The 22,703-nt window shown below is 31.9% G+C and overlaps 1 protein-coding gene across 1 annotated transcript in view; it reads left to right on the forward strand.

The window, feature by feature from the left end:
* The window catches only part of acsl6 (acyl-CoA synthetase long chain family member 6), a 100,685-nt gene that overhangs the window by 72,725 nt on the left and 5,257 nt on the right, over nucleotides 1-22,703 (forward strand). Inside the window, exons 15-18 of the mRNA XM_061890561.1 lie at nucleotides 19,483-19,571; nucleotides 21,748-21,864; nucleotides 21,929-22,072; nucleotides 22,150-22,251. Of these exons, the coding sequence (XP_061746545.1) occupies nucleotides 19,483-19,571; nucleotides 21,748-21,864; nucleotides 21,929-22,072; nucleotides 22,150-22,251 (452 nt within the window). The remainder of the gene's footprint in view (nucleotides 1-19,482; nucleotides 19,572-21,747; nucleotides 21,865-21,928; nucleotides 22,073-22,149; nucleotides 22,252-22,703) is intronic.

The following is a 22,703-nucleotide window of genomic DNA, read 5'->3' on the forward strand; positions in this document are numbered from 1 at the left end:
AGACGTGTCTTATGAAACTTTAGCCAAGTCTCGGTTCAAAGGTCGAAAAGCAATTGAAAACATGTGAGAAGGAATGTCTGGAGCAAACAAATGCTCCTGGGGGTTGAATGACGTCACCGCAGCGTCAACAAAGTGATGCTTTTGTCCACACAAGATTCTTGTCAGTAATGAAGGAGGAGTTGTTGGGTGACATTATTTCACTCCTGCCTTTAATCTGTTTGATCTGCACAAATAACAAATCCAGTTCAGCTTTCCTTTTACTTATTTTATTCTGCAACTTTCGATTTTCAACAGACACCATCTTTTATTTAATTTTGAAAATTATTTTTTTGTCATCGTCATTGTCATTTAGTAGCCCGATTAAAAAGGAAGGAATGTCAGTAATCATTACATATAAATCAATAAACACAAAATAAAAAAATTAAAGAATGAAAATAAAAAACTATTTCAATTCATATGTAAATATATATATACATATATGTATAGTAAATTAAAAAATAATAATTAATTAAAAAGTAATAAAGAAATACAAGTATGAATATAAAAACATAATTAAAAATAAATAAATAAATGAACAAAAATATGTAAGCAAAGTAATCAAAGCAAAGTTTTTTCACTGTGGACCATTTTGATATTTTTCATTTTTAAAACCAATAAAATAGATTTTTATATTTTTTAAACCTATTGGGTTTCCTTCGAGTTTGGTTTTCAGGGACCTGGAAGTGTCTCTGTCTTAAAAATGTTAAAATCAAACAATAGTTTTTTTCTTTCAATTTCAGGCCAAAGTATTTTGTTTATGTTTTTTGCCATTTTTGTCAAAACCCTGTTTTTTATGGCAAAAGCACAACATATGCAATATTTTCCCCAAAAAAGATTTTCAAAATGGGATATTTGTTGTGAAGTAGTTGGAGCCTTAAATTCATAACATTGATTTGAATTTGTTATTATTTTTTGAGCAATGACAGTTAAAAGAAAAAAAAAACACTTAAATAATCAGGATCCAAATGGGCCCCACTCATAAAAGTGTTAAAAATAAGTCACATATATATTTTTTTTACTTTAAAGGATCTATTTGTCGAATATCATTTTGTAATACTTTTTTAATGTTGTTTTTTATGTATTTTTTGTCAAAAACACTTTTTTTTTATGGCAAACACATAAAAAATGCAATATTGCCCCCAAAAATATTTTAAAGTGGAATATTTGATGTGAAGTAGTTGGAACCTTAAATTCATAACATTAATTTTACTTTATTATTTTTTGAGCAATGAAAGTTTAAAAAAATTACAATAATTCACTGTGGGCATTTTTTATATTTTTCATTTTTAAAACCAATAAAATATATCAATTTTAATTTTTTTTTACCTATTGGGCTCCCCTCAAGTTTGGTTTTCGGGGACCTGCATGTGTCTCACTCTTAAAAAATTTAAAAACAAACAATATATATATTTTTTTTCAATTTCAGACCTATCGGTCGATACAAAGTATTTTGTTTTTTTTTTTTCATTTTGGTCAAAAAACTGTTTTTTAAATGCAAAAGCACAACATATGCAATATTTTTCCCTAAAGATATTCAAAATGGAATATTTGATGTGAAGTAGTTGGAGCCTTAAATTCATAACATTGACTTTAATTTGTTATTATTTTTTGAGCAATGACAGTTAAAAGAAAAAAAACTACACTTAAATAATCCCGATCCAAATGGGCCCCACTCATAAAAGTGTTAAAAATAAGTCATATATATATATTTTTTTTTTACTTTAAATACATAACTCTTTAGATCTACATCAGATCTATTTGTCGAATATCATTTTGTAATAATTTTTTTATGTTGTTTTTTTTATGTATTTTTTGTCAAAAACACTTTTTTTTAATGGCAAACACACAAAAAATGCAATATTGCCCCCAAAAATATTTTAAAGTGGAATATTTGATGTGAAGTAGTTGGAACCTTAAATTCATAACATAAATTTTACTTTATTATTTTTTGAGCAATGAAAGTTTAAAAAAATTACAATAATTCACTGTGGGCATTTTTTATATTTTTCATTTTTAAAACCAATAAAATATATCAATTTTAATTTTTTTAACCTATTGGGCTCCCCTCAAGTTTGGTTTTCGGGGACCTGCATGTGTCTCACTCTTAAAAAATTTAAAAACAAACAATATATATATTTTTTTTCAATTTCAGACCTATCGGTCGATAAAAAGTTTTTTGTTTATGTTTTCTTCATTTTGGTCAAAAAATTGTTTTTTAAATGCAAAAGCACAACATATGCAATATTTTTCCTAAAGATATTCAAAATGGAATATTTGATGTGAAGTAGTTGGAGCCTTAAATTCATAACATTGACTTTAATTTGTTATTATTTTTTGAGCAATGACAGTTAAAAGAAAAAAAACTACACTTAAATAATCACGAGCCAAATGGGCCCCACTCATAAAAGTGTTAAAAATAAGTCATATATATATATATTTTTTTTTACTTTAAATACATAACTCTTTAGATCTACATCAGATCTATTTGTCGAATATCATTTTGTAATAATTTTTTTATGTTGTTTTTTTTACGTATTTTTTGTCAAAAACACTTTTTTTTTTATGGCAAACAAACAAAAAATGCAATATTTCCCCCAAAAATATTTTAAAGTGGAATATTTGATGTGAAGTAGTTGGAACCTTAAATTCATAACATTAATTTTACTTTATTATTTTTTGAGCAATGAAAGTTTAAAAAAATTACAATAATTCACTGTGGGCATTTTTTATATTTTTCATTTTTAAAACCAATAAAATATATCAATTTTAATTTTTTTTTACCTATTGGGCTCCCCTCAAGTTTGGTTTTCGGGGACCTGCATGTGTCTCACTCTTAAAAAATTTAAAAACAAACAATATATATATTTTTTTTCAATTTCAGACCTATCGGTCGATACAAAGTATTTTGTTTTTTTTTTTTCATTTTGGTCAAAAAACTGTTTTTTAAATGCAAAAGCACAACATATGCAATATTTTTCCCTAAAGATATTCAAAATGGAATATTTGATGTGAAGTAGTTGGAGCCTTAAATTCATAACATTGACTTTAATTTGTTATTATTTTTTGAGCAATGACAGTTAAAAGAAAAAAAACTACACTTAAATAATCCCGATCCAAATGGGCCCCACTCATAAAAGTGTTAAAAATAAGTCATATATATATATTTTTTTTTTACTTTAAATACATAACTCTTTAGATCTACATCAGATCTATTTGTCGAATATCATTTTGTAATAATTTTTTTATGTTGTTTTTTTTATGTATTTTTTGTCAAAAACACTTTTTTTTAATGGCAAACACACAAAAAATGCAATATTGCCCCCAAAAATATTTTAAAGTGGAATATTTGATGTGAAGTAGTTGGAACCTTAAATTCATAACATAAATTTTACTTTATTATTTTTTGAGCAATGAAAGTTTAAAAAAATTACAATAATTCACTGTGGGCATTTTTTATATTTTTCATTTTTAAAACCAATAAAATATATCAATTTTAATTTTTTTAACCTATTGGGCTCCCCTCAAGTTTGGTTTTCGGGGACCTGCATGTGTCTCACTCTTAAAAAATTTAAAAACAAACAATATATATATTTTTTTTCAATTTCAGACCTATCGGTCGATAAAAAGTTTTTTGTTTATGTTTTCTTCATTTTGGTCAAAAAATTGTTTTTTAAATGCAAAAGCACAACATATGCAATATTTTTCCTAAAGATATTCAAAATGGAATATTTGATGTGAAGTAGTTGGAGCCTTAAATTCATAACATTGACTTTAATTTGTTATTATTTTTTGAGCAATGACAGTTAAAAGAAAAAAAACTACACTTAAATAATCACGAGCCAAATGGGCCCCACTCATAAAAGTGTTAAAAATAAGTCATATATATATATATTTTTTTTTACTTTAAATACATAACTCTTTAGATCTACATCAGATCTATTTGTCGAATATCATTTTGTAATAATTTTTTTATGTTGTTTTTTTTACGTATTTTTTGTCAAAAACACTTTTTTTTTTATGGCAAACAAACAAAAAATGCAATATTTCCCCCAAAAATATTTTAAAGTGGAATATTTGATGTGAAGTAGTTGGAACCTTAAATTCATAACATTAATTTTACTTTATTATTTTTTGAGCAATGAAAGTTTAAAAAAATTACAATAATTCACTGTGGGCATTTTTTATATTTTTCATTTTTAAAACCAATAAAATATATCAATTTTAATTTTTTTTAACCTATTGGGCTCCCCTCAAGTTTGGTTTTCGGGGACCTGCTTGTGTCTCACTCTTAAAAAATTTAAAAACCAACAATATATATATTTTTTTTCAATTTCAGACCTATCGGTCGATAAAAAGTTTTTTGTTTATGTTTTCTTCATTTTGGTCAAAAAATTGTTTTTTAAATGCAAAAGCACAACATATGCAATATTTTTCCCTAAAGATATTCAAAATGGAATATTTGATGTGAAGTAGTTGGAGCCTTAAATTCATAACATTGACTTTAATTTGTTATTATTTTTTGAGCAATGACAGTTAAAAGGAAAAAAACTACACTTAAATAATCACGATCCAAATGGGCCCCACTCATAAAAGTGTTAAAAATAAGTCATATATATATATTTTTTTTTTACTTTAAATACATAACTCTTTAGATCTACATCAGATCTATTTGTCGAATATCATTTTGTAATAATTTTTTTATGTTGTTTTTTTTATGTATTTTTTGTCAAAAACACTTTTTTTTTTATGGCAAACAAACAAAAAATGCAATATTTCCCCCAAAAATATTTTAAAGTGGAATATTTGATGTGAAGTAGTTGGAACCTTAAATTCATAACATTAATTTTACTTTATTATTTTTTGAGCAATGAAAGTTTAAAAAAATTACAATAATTCACTGTGGGCATTTTTTATATTTTTCATTTTTAAAACCAATAAAATATATCAATTTTATTCTTTTTTAACCTATTGGGCTCCCCTCAAGTTTGGTTTTCGGGGACCTGCATGTGTCTCACTCTTAAAAAATTTAAAAACAAACAATATATATATTTTTTTTCAATTTCAGACCTATCGGTCGATAAAAAGTTTTTTGTTTATGTTTTCTTCATTTTGGTCAAAAAATTGTTTTTTAAATGCAAAAGCACAACATATGCAATATTTTTCCCTAAATATATTCAAAATGGAATATTTGATGTGAAGTAGTTGGAGCCTTAAATTCATAACATTGACTTTAATTTGTTATTATTTTTTGAGCAATGACATTTAAAAGAAAAAAAATACACTTAAATAATCAGGATCCAAATGGGCCCCACTCATAAAAGTGTTAAAAATAAGTCATATATTTTTTTTTTACTTTAAATACATAACTCTTTAGATCTATGTCAGATCTATTTGTCGAATATAATTTTGTAATAATTTTTTGATGTTGTTTTTTTATGTATTTTTTGTCAAAAACACTTTTTTTATGGCAAACACACAAAAAATGCAATATTTCCCCCCCAAATATTTTAAAGTGGAATATTTGATGTGAAGTAGTTGGAACCTTAAATTCATAACATAAATTTTACTTTTTTATTTTTTGAGCAATGAAAGTTTAAAAAAATAACAATAATTCACTGTGGGCCATTTTGATATTTTTCATTTTTAAAACCAATAAAATATATCAATTTTAATTTTTTTTAACCTATTGGGCTCCCCTCAAGTTTGGTTTTCGGGGACCTGCTTGTGTCTCACTCTTAAAAAATTTAAAAACAAACAATATATATATATTTTTTCAATTTCAGACCTATCGGTCGATAAAAAGTTTTTTGTTTATGTTTTCTTCATTTTGGTCAAAAAATTGTTTTTTAAATGCAAAAGCACAACATATGCAATATTTTTCCCTAAAGATATTCAAAATGGAATATTTGATGTGAAGTAGTTGGAGCCTTAAATTCATAACATTGACTTTAATTTGTTATTATTTTTTGAGCAATGACATTTAAAAGAAAAAAAATACACTTAAATAATCAGGATCCAAATGGGCCCCACTCATAAAAGTGTTAAAAATAAGTCTTTTTTTTTTTTTTTACTTTAAATAATTAACTCTTTAGATCTATGTCAGATCTATTTGTCGAATATAATTTTGTAATAATTTTTTTATGTTGTTTTTCTATGTATTTTTTGTCAAAAACACTTTTTTTATGGCAAACACACAAAAAATGCAATATTTCCCCCCAAAATATTTTAAAGTGGAATATTTGATGTGAAGTAGTTGGAACCTTAAATTCATAACATTAATTTTACTTTATTATTTTTTGAGCAATGAAAGTTTAAAAAAATTACAATAATTCACTGTGGGCATTTTTTATATTTTTCATTTTAAAACCAATAAAATATATCAATTTTAATTTTTATTAACCTATTGGGCTCCCCTCAAGTTTGGTTTTCGGGGACCTGCATGTGTCTCACTCTTAAAAAATTTAAAAACAAACAATATATATTTTTTTTTCAATTTCAGACCTATCGGTCGATAAAAAGTTTTTTGTTTATGTTTTCTTCATTTTGGTCAAAAAATTGTTTTTTAAATGCAAAAGCACAACATATGCAATATTTTTCCCTAAATATATTCAAAATGGAATATTTGATGTGAAGTAGTTGGAGCCTTAAATTCATAACATTGACTTTAATTTGTTATTATTTTTTGAGCAATGACATTTAAAAGAAAAAAAATACACTTAAATAATCAGGATCCAAATGGGCCCCACTCATAAAAGTGTTAAAAATAAGTCATATATATATATTTTTTTACTTTAAATACATAACTCTTTAGATCTATGTCAGATCTATTTGTCGAATATAATTTTGTAATAATTTTTTTATGTTGTTTTTTTATGTATTTTTTGTCAAAAACACTTTTTTTATGGCAAACACACAAAAAATGCAATATTTCCCCCCAAAATATTTTAAAGTGGAATATTTGATGTGAAGTAGTTGGAACCTTAAATTCATAACATAAATTTTACTTTTTTATTTTTTGAGCAATGAAAGTTTAAAAAAATAACAATAATTCACTGTGGGCCATTTTGATATTTTTCATTTTTAAAACCAATAAAATATATCAATTTTAATTTTTTTTAACCTATTGGGCTCCCCTCAAGTTTGGTTTTCGGGGACCTGCTTGTGTCTCACTCTTAAAAAATTTAAAAACAAACAATATATATATTTTTTTTCAATTTCAGACCTATCGGTCGATACAAAGTATTTTGTTTATGTTTTTTTTCATTTTGGTCAAAAAACTGTTTCTTAAATGCAAAAGCACAACATATGCAATATTTTTCCCTAAAGATATTCAAAATGGAATATTTGATGTGAAGTAGTTGGAGCCTTAAATTCATAACATTGACTTTAATTTGTTATTTTTTGAGCAATGACTTTTAAAAGAAAAAAAATACACTTAAATAATCAGGATCCAAATGGGCCCCACTCATAAAAGTGTTAAAAATAAGTCATATATTTTTTTTTTTTACTTTAAATACATAACTCTTTAGATCTATGTCAGATCTATTTGTCGAATATAATTTTGTAATAATTTTTTTATGTTGTTTTTTTATGTATTTTTTGTCAAAAACACTTTTTTTATGGCAAACACACAAAAAATGCAATATTTCCCCCAAAAATATTTTAAAATGGAATATTTGATGTGAAGTAGTTGGAACCTTAAATTCATAACATAAATTTTACTTTTTTATTTTTTGAGCAATGAAAGTTTAAAAAAATAACAATAATTCACTGTGGGCCATTTTGATATTTTTCGTTTTTAAAACCAATAAAATATATTTTGAAAAAATTTCTTTGTTTTAACCTATTGGGCTCCCCTCAAGTTTGGTTTTGGGGACCGGGAAGTGTCCCAGTCTTAAAAATGTTAAAAATAAGCAATATATTATTTTTTTCAATTTCAGACCTATCTGTCGATACAAAGTATTTTGTATATGTTTTTTTTTTTTTTTTTTTTTTTTCATTTTTGTCAAAAAACTGTTTTTTAATGCAAAAGCACAACATATGCAATATTTTTTCCCCATAAGATTTTCAAAATGGAATATTTGATGTGAAGTAGTTGGAGCCTTAAATTCATAACATTGATTTGAATTTATTATTTTTGGAGCAATGACAGTTAAAAGAAAAAAAATCCACTTAAATAATCAGGATCCGAATGGGCCCCACTTATAAAAGTGTTAAAAATAAGTCATGATATTTTTTTAAACTTTAAATACATAACTCTTTAGATCTTTTTATTTTTATTTAGCCTTTATTTAACCAGGTAAAAATCCCATTGAGATCAAAGATCTCTTTGCCAAGGGAGACCTGGCCAAGAGGGCAGCAGCAAGGTTACAATAAAAACACTAATCAACACATAAAACATCCCATTTACAACATTAAAACATGCTCATATTACACATGTGCATAGAGATAAGGTAGACTGCTATCCTGATCTACGTCAGATCTATTTGTCGAATATAATTGTTTTATTATTTTTTATGTGTTTTTTTATGTCCTTTTTTTTGTCAAAGAACACTTTTTTTTTAAGGCAAACCCATGAAATATGCAATATTTTCCCAAATAAATATTTTAAAGTGGAATATTTGATGTGAAGTAGTTGGAGCCTTAAATTCATGACATTGATTTTAATTTTGTATTCATTTTTTGAGCAGTGACAGTGTAATAATAAAAGAAAAAATCCCACTTAAATGATCAGGATCGAAATTGGCCCCCACTCATAAAAGTGTTAAAAATAAGTCATATACATTTTTTTATACTTTGAATACATAACCCTTTAAATCTACTTCAGATTTATTTGTCAAATATAATTGTTTTATTATTTTTTTATGTCCTTTTTTTTGGTCAAAGAACACTTTTTTTAAGGCAAACCCATAAAATATGCAATATTTTCCCAAATAAATATTTTAAAGTGAAATATTTGATGTGAAGTAGTTGGAGCCTAAAATTCATGACATTGATTTTGATTTGTTATTCATTTTTTGAGCAGTGACAGTGTAATAATAAAAAAAAATTTAAAAATCCCACTAAAATGATCAGGATCCAAATTGGCCCCACTCATAAAATTGTTAAAAAATAGTCATACATTTATTTTTTTGTACTTTAAATACATTACTCTTTAGATCTACTTCAGATCGATTTGTCAAATATAATTGTTTTATTATATTTTATGGGTTTTTTTATGTCCTTTTTTGTCAAAGAACACAAAAAAGTGTTAAGGCAAACCCATAAAATATGCAATATTTTCCCAAATAAATATTTTAAAGTGGAATATTTGATGTGAAGTAGTTGGAGCCTTAAATTCATGACATTGATTTTAATTTGTTATTAATTTTTTGAGCAGTGACAGTGTAATAATAAAAAAAAAATTTAAAAATCCCACTAAAATGATCAGGATCCAAATTGGCCCCACTCATAAAATTGTTAAAAAATAGTCATACATTTATTTTTTTGTACTTTAAATACATTGCTCTTTAGATCTACTTCAGATCGATTTGTCAAATATAATTGTTTTATTATATTTTATGTGTTTTTTATGTCCTTTTTTTGTCAAAGAACACAAAAAAGTGTTAAGGCAAACCCATAAAATATGCAATATTTTCCCAAATAAATATTTTAAAGTGGAATATTTGATGTGAAGTAGTTGGAGCCTAAAATTCATGACATTGATTTTGATTTGTTATTCATTTTTTGAGCAGTGACAGTGTAATAATAAAAAAAAAATTTAAAATCCCACTAAAATGATCAGGATCCAAATTGGCCCCACTCATAAAATTGTTAAAAAATAGTCATACATTTATTTTTTTGTACTTTAAATACATTACTCTTTAGATCTACTTCAGATCGATTTGTCAAATATAATTGTTTTATCATATTTTATGTGTTTTTTTATGTCCTTTTTTGTCAAAGAACACAAAAAAGTGTTAAGGCAAACCCATAAAATATGCAATATTTTCCCAAATAAATATTTTAAAGTGGAATATTTGATGTGAAGTAGTTGGAGCCTAAAATTCATGACATTGATTTTGATTTGTTATTCATTTTTTGAGCAGTGACAGTGTAATAATAAAAAAAATTAAAAATCCCACTAAAATGATCAGGATCCAAATTGGCCCCACTCATAAAATTGTTAAAAAATAGTCATACATTTATTTTTTTGTACTTTAAATACATTGCTCTTTAGATCTACTTCAGATCGATTTGTCAAATATAATTGTTTTATTATATTTTATGTGTTTTTTTATGTCCTTTTTTTGTCAAAGAACACAAAAAAGTGTTAAGGCAAACCCATAAAATATGCAATATTTTCCCAAATAAATATTTTAAAGTGGAATATTTGATGTGAAGTAGTTGGAGCCTTAAATTCATGACATTGATTTTAATTTGTTATTATTTTTTTGAGCAGAGACAGTGTAATAATATTTTTTTTTAAATCCCACTTAAATGATCAGGATCCAAATGGGCCCCACTCATAAAAGAGTTAAAAATAAGTCATACCTTTTTTCTACCACTGCATTCTACTTCATATTTATTTGTCGAATGTCATTATTAAAAATGTTTTTATGTTGTTTTTTTTTAAATGTCCTTTTTGTCAAAAAACACTTTTTTTAATGGCAAGCACACCAAATACCGTATTTCCTTGAATTGCCGCAGGGCAAAACTCGCTTCCCAAAATAATTAGCGCATACTTAGTATTCCCGCCGGGTCAAACTCGTGACATCACGAGTGACACTTACCCTGTCATCATTTTCAAAATGGAGGAGTCTGATTTCAATCATTTGAAATCGCATAAAGGGAAGAAGATTAAGAGCTATTCAGTAGGATTTAAGGTCCAAGCTATTGAATACCGGTATGCTAAAAAGAACAGTAAGCAGCTATGTTTTATTAATATACCTGTGGAGCTGACGGTCCTACAGACAGGCAGGGCACGCTTTAGCCCGGCCCAAGATGGCGGCGAGACGCCGAGCGAGCGGAGAGGAGGAGCGAAAGAGCCACCTGGACTGAGGTTTTATTGAAAAATAAACAAAGTCAAACTGCTCAAGCCATGTCCTTCCTTGGTGGTCCTGGGAACCCACAAGACAACGGCTTGAGACCGTCACAATACCGTAACTGCGTCTGTTAAATATGAGTCATTAAATGAATCCCGCCTCCTGCTGGTAGAGGGCGCTAGTGATCCTTCTTGCGACTATTCGGCTGCAGAAGAAGTGAAATGAGTGATGTGATTGTGCTGGGACGGATATGATGCGGCGGGTGCACGACAGCCCTTTGCTGGCTATGTAAACAACCGGACTGAAATAAAGCATGTTTCAGTCCTAAATACCCAGTGTATTATTTATACAATAACACTTCATGTTGGCAGCGGTGGGATAAAGAGATCACCCACGGAGCAGAACGGGAGGGGGAGTTGTCCGAGGATAATTCTGTCGTCACCCGCACTCGAGGAGCGATCTGATAGCAGTTTTCTAAACTGGACTTTCAATCGAATCAGGAGGTAATAAAGGAAGATCTCCATCGAGACAGAGAGACTTATAAAACTGAAAAAAGATAAGGAAGACTTCTATAAACAAGTTATCGATGCTTTTGATCAGAAGGAGCTGGCATGGATTTCATTTATAAGAAAAGGAATGACCATAATAACGTTTTTTTTTATTAAATGTGCTTTTCATGATGGTATCTTTACATCACACTCAAATTTTACTGCATGCCTTTGGTAAGTGCCGGAGTGAGAAAAGGTTTTAAAATAATTAGCGCCCCGGCGGCAATTCAAGGAAATACGGTATGTAATAGTTCCCCAAAAATGGGCCCCACTCATAAAAATGTAAAAATAGGCCATACATTTTCTTTTTTTTACTTTCAACACATACGTTTCTAGATCGGGGGTGTCAAACTTGTTTTCATTGAGGGCCACATTGCAGTAATGGCTGCCTTCATGGGGCCACTTTTTTAAAATTAATAAAAATTTTGCATGCGGGCAATAGCCTGTGATTAATCAAAATTCTAGTTGATCCGATATAAAAGAAAATAAATATAATTTGACAGCATAGATATAAATGTGTATTAGTATATATCTTATACTGTTATATATTATTATATATATGTCATATATTATTATATATCGTATATTGTTATATATTTTGTAAATATTACATATATATGTTATATTTTACATTGCTTTAATCTATTTTATACCTGCTATGTGGAACAATTTCCCTTGTGGATCATTAAAGTTTGTCTAAGTCACCTCATATTATTAACATATTATTTATACTATTACATGTAATGTTTTCTTTACTAGAATAGAATAGAAAATACTTTATTGATCCCTGGGGGAAATTCAGCACCACAGTTCGCTCACAATAGACAATAATAATAATAAATCATATATAACATATATTATGTATAATATATGAATAGTATGAATATATTCTACATTTAAGTGCAGTCAAGGAACATATGCATTATACAGTCTGATGGCTGTCGGTATGAAGGACCTCCTGTGTATAATACTAACATATTTTTGTAAACTATTATACAAACATTTAATATTTGGCATGATTAGATAATAATGTTTAGAATATACATTTTTTTTTCCTATCAAAATCATTATTTGCATTTAGTAAAAAAAAATAAAAAATTGAGTATTTTATTAACACACATTTTTCCCAGGCTTTCGCGGCCCCGGGGCCTCGTGTTTGACACCTGTGCTCTAGACCCACATCATTTTTTAAATAATTTTTAATGTTTTGGGGTTTTTTTGTCAAATAACACTTTTTTTGTGGCAAACACACATAAAATATGCAATATTTCCCCCCAAAAAATATTTCAAAGTGTAATTTTGGATGTGAAGTAGTTGAAGCCTTAAATTAGGTCATTAAGTCATAACAACATTGATTTTGATTCATTATTGTTTTTTGGGGTTTTTTTAGCAATGAAAAATGAAAGCAACTTATTATTGTTATATTTCACCAGTTTCCACTTTTTAATGTTTTTATTTTTTTCTAATAATGTGGACCATATATGCACCTCTGATTTAGGACTCTACTATAAATACAAACCCCGTTTCCATATGAGTTGGGAAATTGTGTTAGATGTAAATATAAACGGAATACAATGATTTGTGAATCCTCTTCAACACATATTCAGTTGAATATGCTACAAAGACAACATATTTGATGTTCAAACTGATAAACTTTATTTTTTTGGGCAAATAATAATTAACTTAGAATTTCATGGCAGCAACACGTGACAAAGTAGTTGGGAAAGGGCATGTTCACCACTGTGTTACATCACATTTTTTTCTAACAACACTCAATAAACGTTTGGGAACTGAGGAAACTAATTGTTGAAGCTTTGAAAGTGGAATTCTTTCCCATTTTTGTTTTATGTAGAGCTTCAGTCGTTCAAAAGTCCGGGGTCTCGGCTGTCGTATTTTACGCTTCATAACGCGCCACACGTTTTCGATGGGAGACAGGTCTGGACTGCAAGCGAGCCAGGAAAGTACCCGCACTCTTTTTTTACGAAGCCACGCTGTTGTAACACGTGCTAAATGTGGCTTGGCATGGTCTTGCTGAAATAAGCAGGGGCGTCCATGAAAAAGACGGCGCTTAGATGGCAGCATATGTTGTTCCAAAACCTGTATGTACCTTTCAGCATTAATGGTGCCTTCACAGATGTGTAAGTTACCCATGTCTTGGGCACTAATGCACCCCCATACCATCACAGATGCTGGCTTTTGAACTTTGCGTCGATAACAGTCTGGATGTTTCGCTTCCCCTTTGGTCCGGATGACACGATGTCAAATATTTCCAAAAACAATTTGAAATGTGGACTTGTCAGACCACAGTACTTTTCCACTTTGCATCAGTCCATCTTAGATGATCTCGGGTCCAGAGAAGCCGGCGGCGTTTCTGGATGTTGTTGATAAATGGATTTCGCTTTGCATAGTAGAGCTTTAACTTGCACTTACAGATGTAGCAACAAACTGTATTTTGTGACAGTGGTTTTCTGAAGTGTTCCTGAGCCCATGTGGTGATATCCTTTAGAGATTGATGTCGGTTTTTGATACTGTGCCGTCTGAGGGATTGAAGGTGACGGTCATTCAATGTCGGTTTCCGGCCATGCCGCTTACGTGGAGTGATTTTTCCAGATTCTCTGAACCTTTTGATGATATTATGGAGCGTAGATGTTGAAATCCCTAGATTTCTTGCAATTGCACTTTGAGAAATGTTGTTCTTAAACTGTTTGACTATTTGCTCACGCAGTTGTGGACAAAGGGGTGTACCTCGCCCCATCCTTTCTTGTGAAAGACTGAGCATTTTTTGGGAAGCTGTTTTTATACCCAATCATGGCACCCACCTGTTCCCAATTAGCCTGCACACCTGTGGGATGTTCCAAATAAGTGTTTGATGAGCATTCCTCAACTTTATCAGTATTTATTGCCACCTTTCCCAACTCCTTTGTCACGTGTTGCTGGCATCAAATTCTAAAGTTAATGATTATTTGGAAAAAAAAAAAAAATAATGTTTATCAGTTTGAACATCAAATATGTTGTCTTTGTAGCATATTCAACATAAATTGACAGCCTATTGTTTCATATCTTATTGTGTTGTTTTTTTAAATAAAACTGGTTCATGCACTCATTTCCCACAACATTAGGTACACTTGCCCTTTTGATCGAACATAATATAATATTTCAACTTCTTCGTGTTATCTTGATTTATTACACCTGACTTAGTTTTTATTGTTGATCATACCACTTATGTAAGACTTTTGAATTTTAAAAAATTGTGAGGATTATACAAGGTCATGATGGAGGTGTCCTGTGTGGTTCAGCATTACCCCCTGCTGGTCACTACGAGTATTGCATTAACCTACTCCAAAAACACAAGTCAAAGTACATCTATCTGACGGGAGTGCTTAAGAACGTATTTTTTAGTCAAAGATCCCCTATTTGACAGGAGCGCGTTTGCTGTTTTAAGATCCGAATGCAAGTCAAAGATCCTCTATATGCCATGAGGCAGCTTTGTTGTTTTTAAAGATACTATTGCTAGTCAAAGATTCTCGATATGATGAGGCGCTTTGCTGTTTTAAAGACTTTGACTGCTAGTCAAAGATCTTGTATTTGACAGGAGCACTTTGCTGTTTTAAGATTTGACTCTATAAGACAGAAGCACTTTGCTGTTTTAAAGAACCTACCGCTAGTCAAAGATCGTCTATATGACAGGAGCACTTTGCTGTTTTAAGATTTGACTGCTAGTCAAAGATCTTCTATATGACCAGAGCTCTTTGCCGTTTTTTTTAACCTACCGCTAGTCAAAGATCGTTTGTATGACAGGAGCACTTTGCCGTTTTAAGAACCTACCACTAATCAAAGATCTTCCATATGACAGGAGCACTCTTGCTGTTTTAAGATTTGACTCTATAAGACAGGAGCACTTTGCTGTTTTAAAGAAGCTACTGCTAGTCAAAGATCGTCTATATGACAGGAGCACTTTGCCGTTTTAAGAACCTACCACTAATCAAAGATCTTCCATATGACAGGAGCACTCTTGCTGTTTTAAGATTTGACTCTATAAGACAGGAGCACTTTGCTGTTTTAAAGAACCTACCGCTAGTCAAAGATCGTCTATATGACAGGAGCACTTTGCTGTTTTAAGATTTGACTGCTAGTCAAAGATCTTCTATATGACCAGAGCTCTTTGCCGTTTTTTTTAACCTACCGCTAGTCAAAGATCTTTTGTATGACAGCAGCACTTTGCCGTTTTAAGAACCTACCACTAATCAAAGATCTTCCATATGACAGGAGCACTTTGCTGTTTTAAGAACATATTTTTAGTAAAAGATCTTCTATGTCACAGGAGCACTTTGCTGTTTTAAGAACATATTTTTAGTCAAAGATCTTCTAAATGACAGGAGCACTTTGCTGTTTTAGGAACATACTTTGAGTCAAAGATCCTCTAAACGACAAGAGCATTTTGCGGTTTTCAGAACAAATTTTTAGTCAAAGATCTTCTATATGACAGGAGCACTTTGCTGTTTCAAGAACCTACCGATAGTCAAAGATCTTCTATATGACAGGAGCATTTTGCTCTTTCAAGAACCTACCACTAGTCAAAGATCGTCTGTATGACAGGAGCACTTTTTCCATTTTAGGAACATACCGCGAGTCAAAGATCTTCTATATAACAGGAGCAATGTGCTGTTTTAAAAACCTACAACCAGTCAAAGATCGTCCATATGAGAGGAGCACTTTGCTGTTTCAGGAACATATTTTAAGTCAAAGATCTTTTAAATGACAGGAGCACTTTTTACGTTTTAGGAACATACCGCTAGTCGAAGATCTTCTATATGACAGGAGCACTTTGCTGTTTTAGGAACATACTTTTAGTCAAAGATCCTCTAAACGACAGGAGCACTTTGCTGTTTTAAGAACATACCGCTAGTCAAAGATCTTCTATTTGACAGGAGCACTTTGCTGTTTTCGGAACATATTTTTAGTCAAAGATCTTCTATGTAACAGGAGCAATTTGGTTTTAATAACTTTTTGTTAGTCAAAGATCCTCTATATTACAGGAGCACTTTGCTGTTATGAGAACGCATTGCTAAACAAAGATCCTCTACGTGATAAGAACACTTTGCGGTTTTAGGAACATACTTTTAGTCAAAGAACCTCTAAAGGACAGGAGCACTTTTCTGTTTTAAGAACATACCGCTAGTCAAAGATCTTCTATTTGACAGGAGTACTTTGCTGTTTTCGGAACATATTTTTAGTCAAAGATCCTCTAAATGACAGGACCATTTCGTGGTTTTCGGAACATATTTTTAGTCAACGATCTTCTATAGGACAGGAGCCCTTTGTTGTTTTAAGAACCTACCGCTAGTCAAAGATCTTCCATATGACAGGAGCACTTTGCTGTTTTTGGAACATATTTTTAGTCAAAGCTCCTCTAAATGACAGGAGCATTTTGTGGTTTTCGGAACATATTTTTAGTCAAAGATCTTCTATGTAACAGGAGCAATTTGGTTTTAATAACTTTTTGTTAGTCAAAGATCCTCTATATTACAAGAGCACTTTGCTGTTATGAGAACGCATTGCTAAACAAAGATCCTCTACGTGATAAGAGCACTTTGCTGTTTTAGGAACATACTTTTAGTCAAAGAACCTCTAAAGGACAGGAGCACTTTGCTGTTTTAAGAACGTACCGCTAGTCAAAGATCTTCTATTTGACAGGAGTACTTTGCTGTTTTCGGAACATATTTTTAGTCAAAGATCCTCTAAATGACAGGAGCATTTTGTGGTTTTCGGAACATATTTTTAGTCAAAGATCTTCTATGTAACAGGAGCAATTTGGTTTTAATAACCTTTTGTTAGTCAAAGATCCTCTATATTACAAGAGCACTTTGCTGTTTTGAGAACGTATTGCTAAACGAAGATCCTCTACGTGATAAGAGCACTTTGCTATTTTAGGAACATACTTTTAGTCAAAGATCCTCTAAATGACAGGAGCATTTTGTGGTTTTCGGAACATATTTTTAGTCAAAGATCTTCTATGTAACAGGAGCAATTTGGTTTTAATAACATTTTGTTAGTCAAAGATCCTCGATAATACAGGGGGCACTTTGCTGTTTTGAGAACGTATTGCTAAACAAAGATCCTCTACGTGATAAGAGCACTTTGCTATTTTAGGAACATACTTTTAGTCAAAGATCCTCTAAATGACAGGAGCACTTTGCTGTTTTAAGAACGTACCGCTAGTCAAAGATCTTCTATTTGACAGGAGTACTTTGCTGTTTTCGGAACATATTTTTAGTCAAAGATCCTCTAAATAACAGGAGCATTTTGTGGTTTTCGGAACATAATTTTAGTCAAAGATCTTCTATGTAACAGGAGCAATTTGGTTTTAATAACCTTTTGTTAGTCAAAGATCCTCTATATTACAAGAGCACTTTGCTGTTTTGAGAACGTATTGCTAAACGAAGATCCTCTACGTGATAAGACCACTTTGCTGTTTTAGGAACATACTTTTATTCAAAGATCCTCTAAAGGACAGGAGCACTTTGCTGTTTTAAGAACATACCGCTAGTCAAAGATCTTCTATTTGACAGGAGTACTTTGCTGTTTTCGGAACATATTTTTAGTCAAAGATCCTCTAAATGACAGGACCATTTCGCGGTTTTCGGAACATATTTTTAGTCAACGATCTTCTATAGGACAGGAGCCCTTTGTTGTTTTAAGAACCTACCGCTAGTCAAAGATCTTCCATATGACAGGAGCACTTTGCTGTTTTCGGAACATATTTTTAGTCAAAGATCCTCTAAATAACAGGAGCATTTTGTGGTTTTCGGAACATATTTTTAGTCAAAGATCTTCTATGTAACAGGAGCAATTTGGTTTTAATAACCTTTTGTTAGTCAAAGATCCTCTATATTACAAGAGCACTTTGCTGTTATGAGAACGTATTGCTAAACGAAGATCCTCTACGTGATAAGACCACTATGCTGTTTTAGGAACATACTTTTATTCAAAGATCCTCTAAATGAAAGGAGCACTTTGCTGTTTTAAGAACATACTGCTAGTCAAAGATCTTCTATATGCCAGGAGCACTTTGCTGTTTTCGGAACATATTTTTAGTCAAAGATCCTCTAAATGACAGGAGCATTTCGCGGTTTTCGGAACATATTTTTAGTCAAAGATCCTCTAAATGACAAGAGCATTTTGCGGTTTTCAGAACATATTTTTAGTCAAAGATACTCTAAATGACAGAAGCGTTTTTCGGTTTTCGGAACATATTTTTAGTCAATAATCTTCTATATAACAGGAGCACTTTGCTGTTTTAAAGAACCTACCTCTAGTCAAAGATCTTCTATATGACAGAAGCCCTTTGCTTTGCTGTAACTAATGTCAAAGGTTCTTTATATAACAGGAGCAATTTGGTTTTAACAACCTTTTGTTGGTCAAAGATCCTCTATATTACAAGAGCACTTTGCTATTTTGAGAACGTATTGCTAAACAAAGATCCTCTTCGTGACAAGAGCACTTTGCTGTAACATATTGCTAGTCAAAGGTTCTCTTTATGACAAGAGCAATTCGGTTTTACTAACCAAAGATCCTCTATATTACAAGAGGATTGCCCTGTTTAAATAACTTAATTACCAGTCAAAGATCCTCTATATGACAAGAGCCCTTTGCTGTAACATATTGCGAGTCAAAGGTTCTCTTTATGACACCAGCAATTTGGTTTTAATAACCTATTGCGAGCCAAAGATCCTCTATATGACAAAAGTACCTTGCTGTAACCTATTGCCAGTCAAAGATCCTCTATATGACACTGACAGGGCTGGATTTGTCCTTGTATTCAAGCCCATTTCTGATCGATTTTTTCTTCTGATTTGTAAAACCCAATAAAGGTCATGTGGGGGCGCCGTTGCCGTGCAACCTCATCAAGCTGGTGGACGTTCCTGAGAAGAACTACTTTGCCTCCAAAGGGGAGGGCGAGGTACGTGTGGACGTGTTTTTATTATCAACTTGTGAATTTTCACAAAAACGTGATCCTAAGATGCTATATTGCCAAAAGTATTTGGCCACCCGTCCAAATGATCAGAATCAGGTGTCCTAATCACAAAGCAAGGTCCATAAAGACATGGATGACAGCGTCTGGTGTGGATGAGCTTGACTGGCCTGCACAGAGTCCTGACCTGAACCCAAAATAACACCTTCTCGAGTTGGGATGGCACTTCAAGTTCATACACTATGTTGCCAAAAGTATTTGGCCACCTGCCTTGACTCACATATGAACTTGAAGTGCCATCCCATTCCTAACCCATAGGGTTCAATATGATACGGGTCCACCTTTTGCTGCTATTACAGATTCAGCTCTTCTGGGAAGGCTGTCCACAAGGTTGCGGAGTGTGTTTATAGGAATTTTCCAACATTGGTGAGAAGGCCGAGCTCTCAGTCTCCGGTCCAATTCATCCAAAAAAGGTGTTCTATTTAGTTCAGGTTAGGACTCTGTGCAGGCCAGTCAAGTTCATCCACACCAGACTCTGTCTTTATGAACCTTGCTTTGTGGACTGGTGCACAGTCATGTTGGAAGAGGAAGGGGCCCGCTCCAAACTGTTCCCACAAGTTTGGGAGCGTGGATATGTCCAACATTTTTTGGTTTCTTGGAGCATTCATAGTTAATTTCACTGGAACTAACGCCTGAAAAACTACCCCACGCCATAATTCCTCCTCCACCAAGTTTCACACTCGGCACAATATACATATATATATATGTATATATATATATATATATGTATATATGTATATATATGTATATGTATATATATATATATATATATATATATATATATATATATATATATATATATATATATATATATATATATATACATATATATATATATATATATATATATATATATATATACACATATATTCATATATATATAAATATATATATTGGATAAACCACTATATATATATATACAATGTATATTGGATAAACCACTATATATATATATATATATACATATATATATATATATATACATATATTCATATATATATAAATATATATGTATATGTATACATATATGTGTGTATATATATATATATATATATATATATATATATATATATATATATAGTGGTTTATCCAATATACATTGTTCAATACCGGGGTAGAGCAGAATATGTGATATGTCAGGAAAAAACTATTTCATCCATACAAGCCTGTTTTGCAGGTTTCTCTGCTTTTCAGGGGATTTTATTATATATTGTATCATAAAATCCCGTTTCGCAGGTTTCCCTGCTCTTCAAAGGATTTTATTATACATGCATCCATTTTATACCGCTTATCCCTTTCAGGGTTTGCCTGGGGGTGCTGCAGCCTATGTTACTATAAAATCCCCTGAAGAGCAGGGAAACCTGCGAAACAGGCGTGTAGGGATAGCCCGGCCCCCGGCTAATTTTTTTTTAACACAATGCGGCCCCCGAGTCAAGAAGTTTGGGGACCCCTGGTATAAGCAGTCCCCATGCCTAAGTGCTTGATTTTATTCACCTGTGGTGATTACGACACCTGTATCACGCCCAGGAGAACATGTTTCTTTTGTGTCATGTTTGGTTATTTTTTTGGACACTTGTTTCCCACTTTTGCACTTTCTTGGTTTCACCTCATGACACGCCCTTGTTCGCAGCCCTCACACCTGTTGGTAATGATCACTGGTATTATTTAAACTTGTAGTTGCCAAGGGGTCAGTCTGGCAACTTCCCACATTACCCTTCAACTCCTTTCATGCCATGCCACCCATATTCCTTTTTGTCTTTGTTATTCATGCCACAGTGCAAGTGTTTTTGTTTCATGTTTGTAGTTTGTAGCCTTTGTACTAGTCTTTTTTCATTAGCCAAGCTTGTTCTCCGCCATTGTGCGCGCCCTTCGTTTGCCTTTTGTGTAGTTTTCTAGAGTATTAAATAAAATATACTCATATTCACGTCTCGCTCGTGTCAACTATCCTTTGCATCGGAGAACCAACCCACGTCCAAGTCCATGTTTGACAACCTGATTCTGATCATTTGAAAGTGTGGCCAAATACTTTTGGGAATATAATGAACGTGTTTACTTAAAGTCAGGTCAGGTTTTTGTGAGTAAGTACAAACGTGGGCCCGTGCAGGTGTGCGTGAAGGGACCAAACGTGTTCAAGGGCTACCTCAAAGACCCGGAAAGGACGGCCGAGACGCTGGACGCGGGCGGCTGGCTCCACACGGGCGACATCGGAAAATGGCTGCCGGTAAGCGGCGGTCGCCGTCATTCGTCGACGTCGCCCTCGTGACAATTTACACCCGATCCCCCAGAACGGCACGCTGAAGATCGTGGACAGGAAGAAGCACATCTTCAAGCTGGCGCAGGGCGAGTACATCTCCCCCGAGAAGATCGAGAACATCTACATCAGGAGTCAGCCGGTGGCCCAGCTCTACGTGCACGGAGACAGCCTCCAGGTGGCGCCGCCCTACTCGCCCCTTTTTTTTTTTTCATTCCCCTCGCCTTTATCACTTAACTTTGCCGCTCTTTGCAGTCCTGCTTGGTGGGCATCGTGGTGCCCGACCCGGAGGTCATGCCCGAGTGGGCCAAGAAGAAAGGAATCCTGGGCACCTACAAGGACCTCTGTAAAAACACGGTAAGTTCACGTGCATGCCGGGAGACAACCGCCATGTATCCCGCATGGGGAAGTACAAACCCTGTTTCCATATGAGTTGGGAAATTGTGTTAGATGTAAATATAAACGGAATACAACGATTTGCAAATCCTTTTCAACCCATATTCAGTTGAATGCACTACAAAGACAAGATATTTGATGTTCAAATTCATAAACTTTATTTTTTTTTGGCAATAATAATTAACTTAGAATTTCATGGCTGCAACACGTGCCAAAGTAGTTGGGAAAGGGCATGTTCACCACTGTGTTACATCACATTTTCTTTTAACAACACTCAATAAAAGTTTGGGAACTGAGGAAACTAATTGTTGAAGCTTTGAAAGTGGAATTCTTTACCATTCTTGTGGGATGTACAGCTTAAGTTGTTCAACAGTCCGGGGTCTTGTTGTTGTATTTTACGCTTCATAATGCGC

The sequence above is a fragment of the Nerophis ophidion genome, linkage group LG28 (genome assembly GCF_033978795.1).
Source record: "Nerophis ophidion isolate RoL-2023_Sa linkage group LG28, RoL_Noph_v1.0, whole genome shotgun sequence".
Classification (NCBI taxonomy): Eukaryota; Metazoa; Chordata; class Actinopteri; order Syngnathiformes; family Syngnathidae; genus Nerophis; species Nerophis ophidion.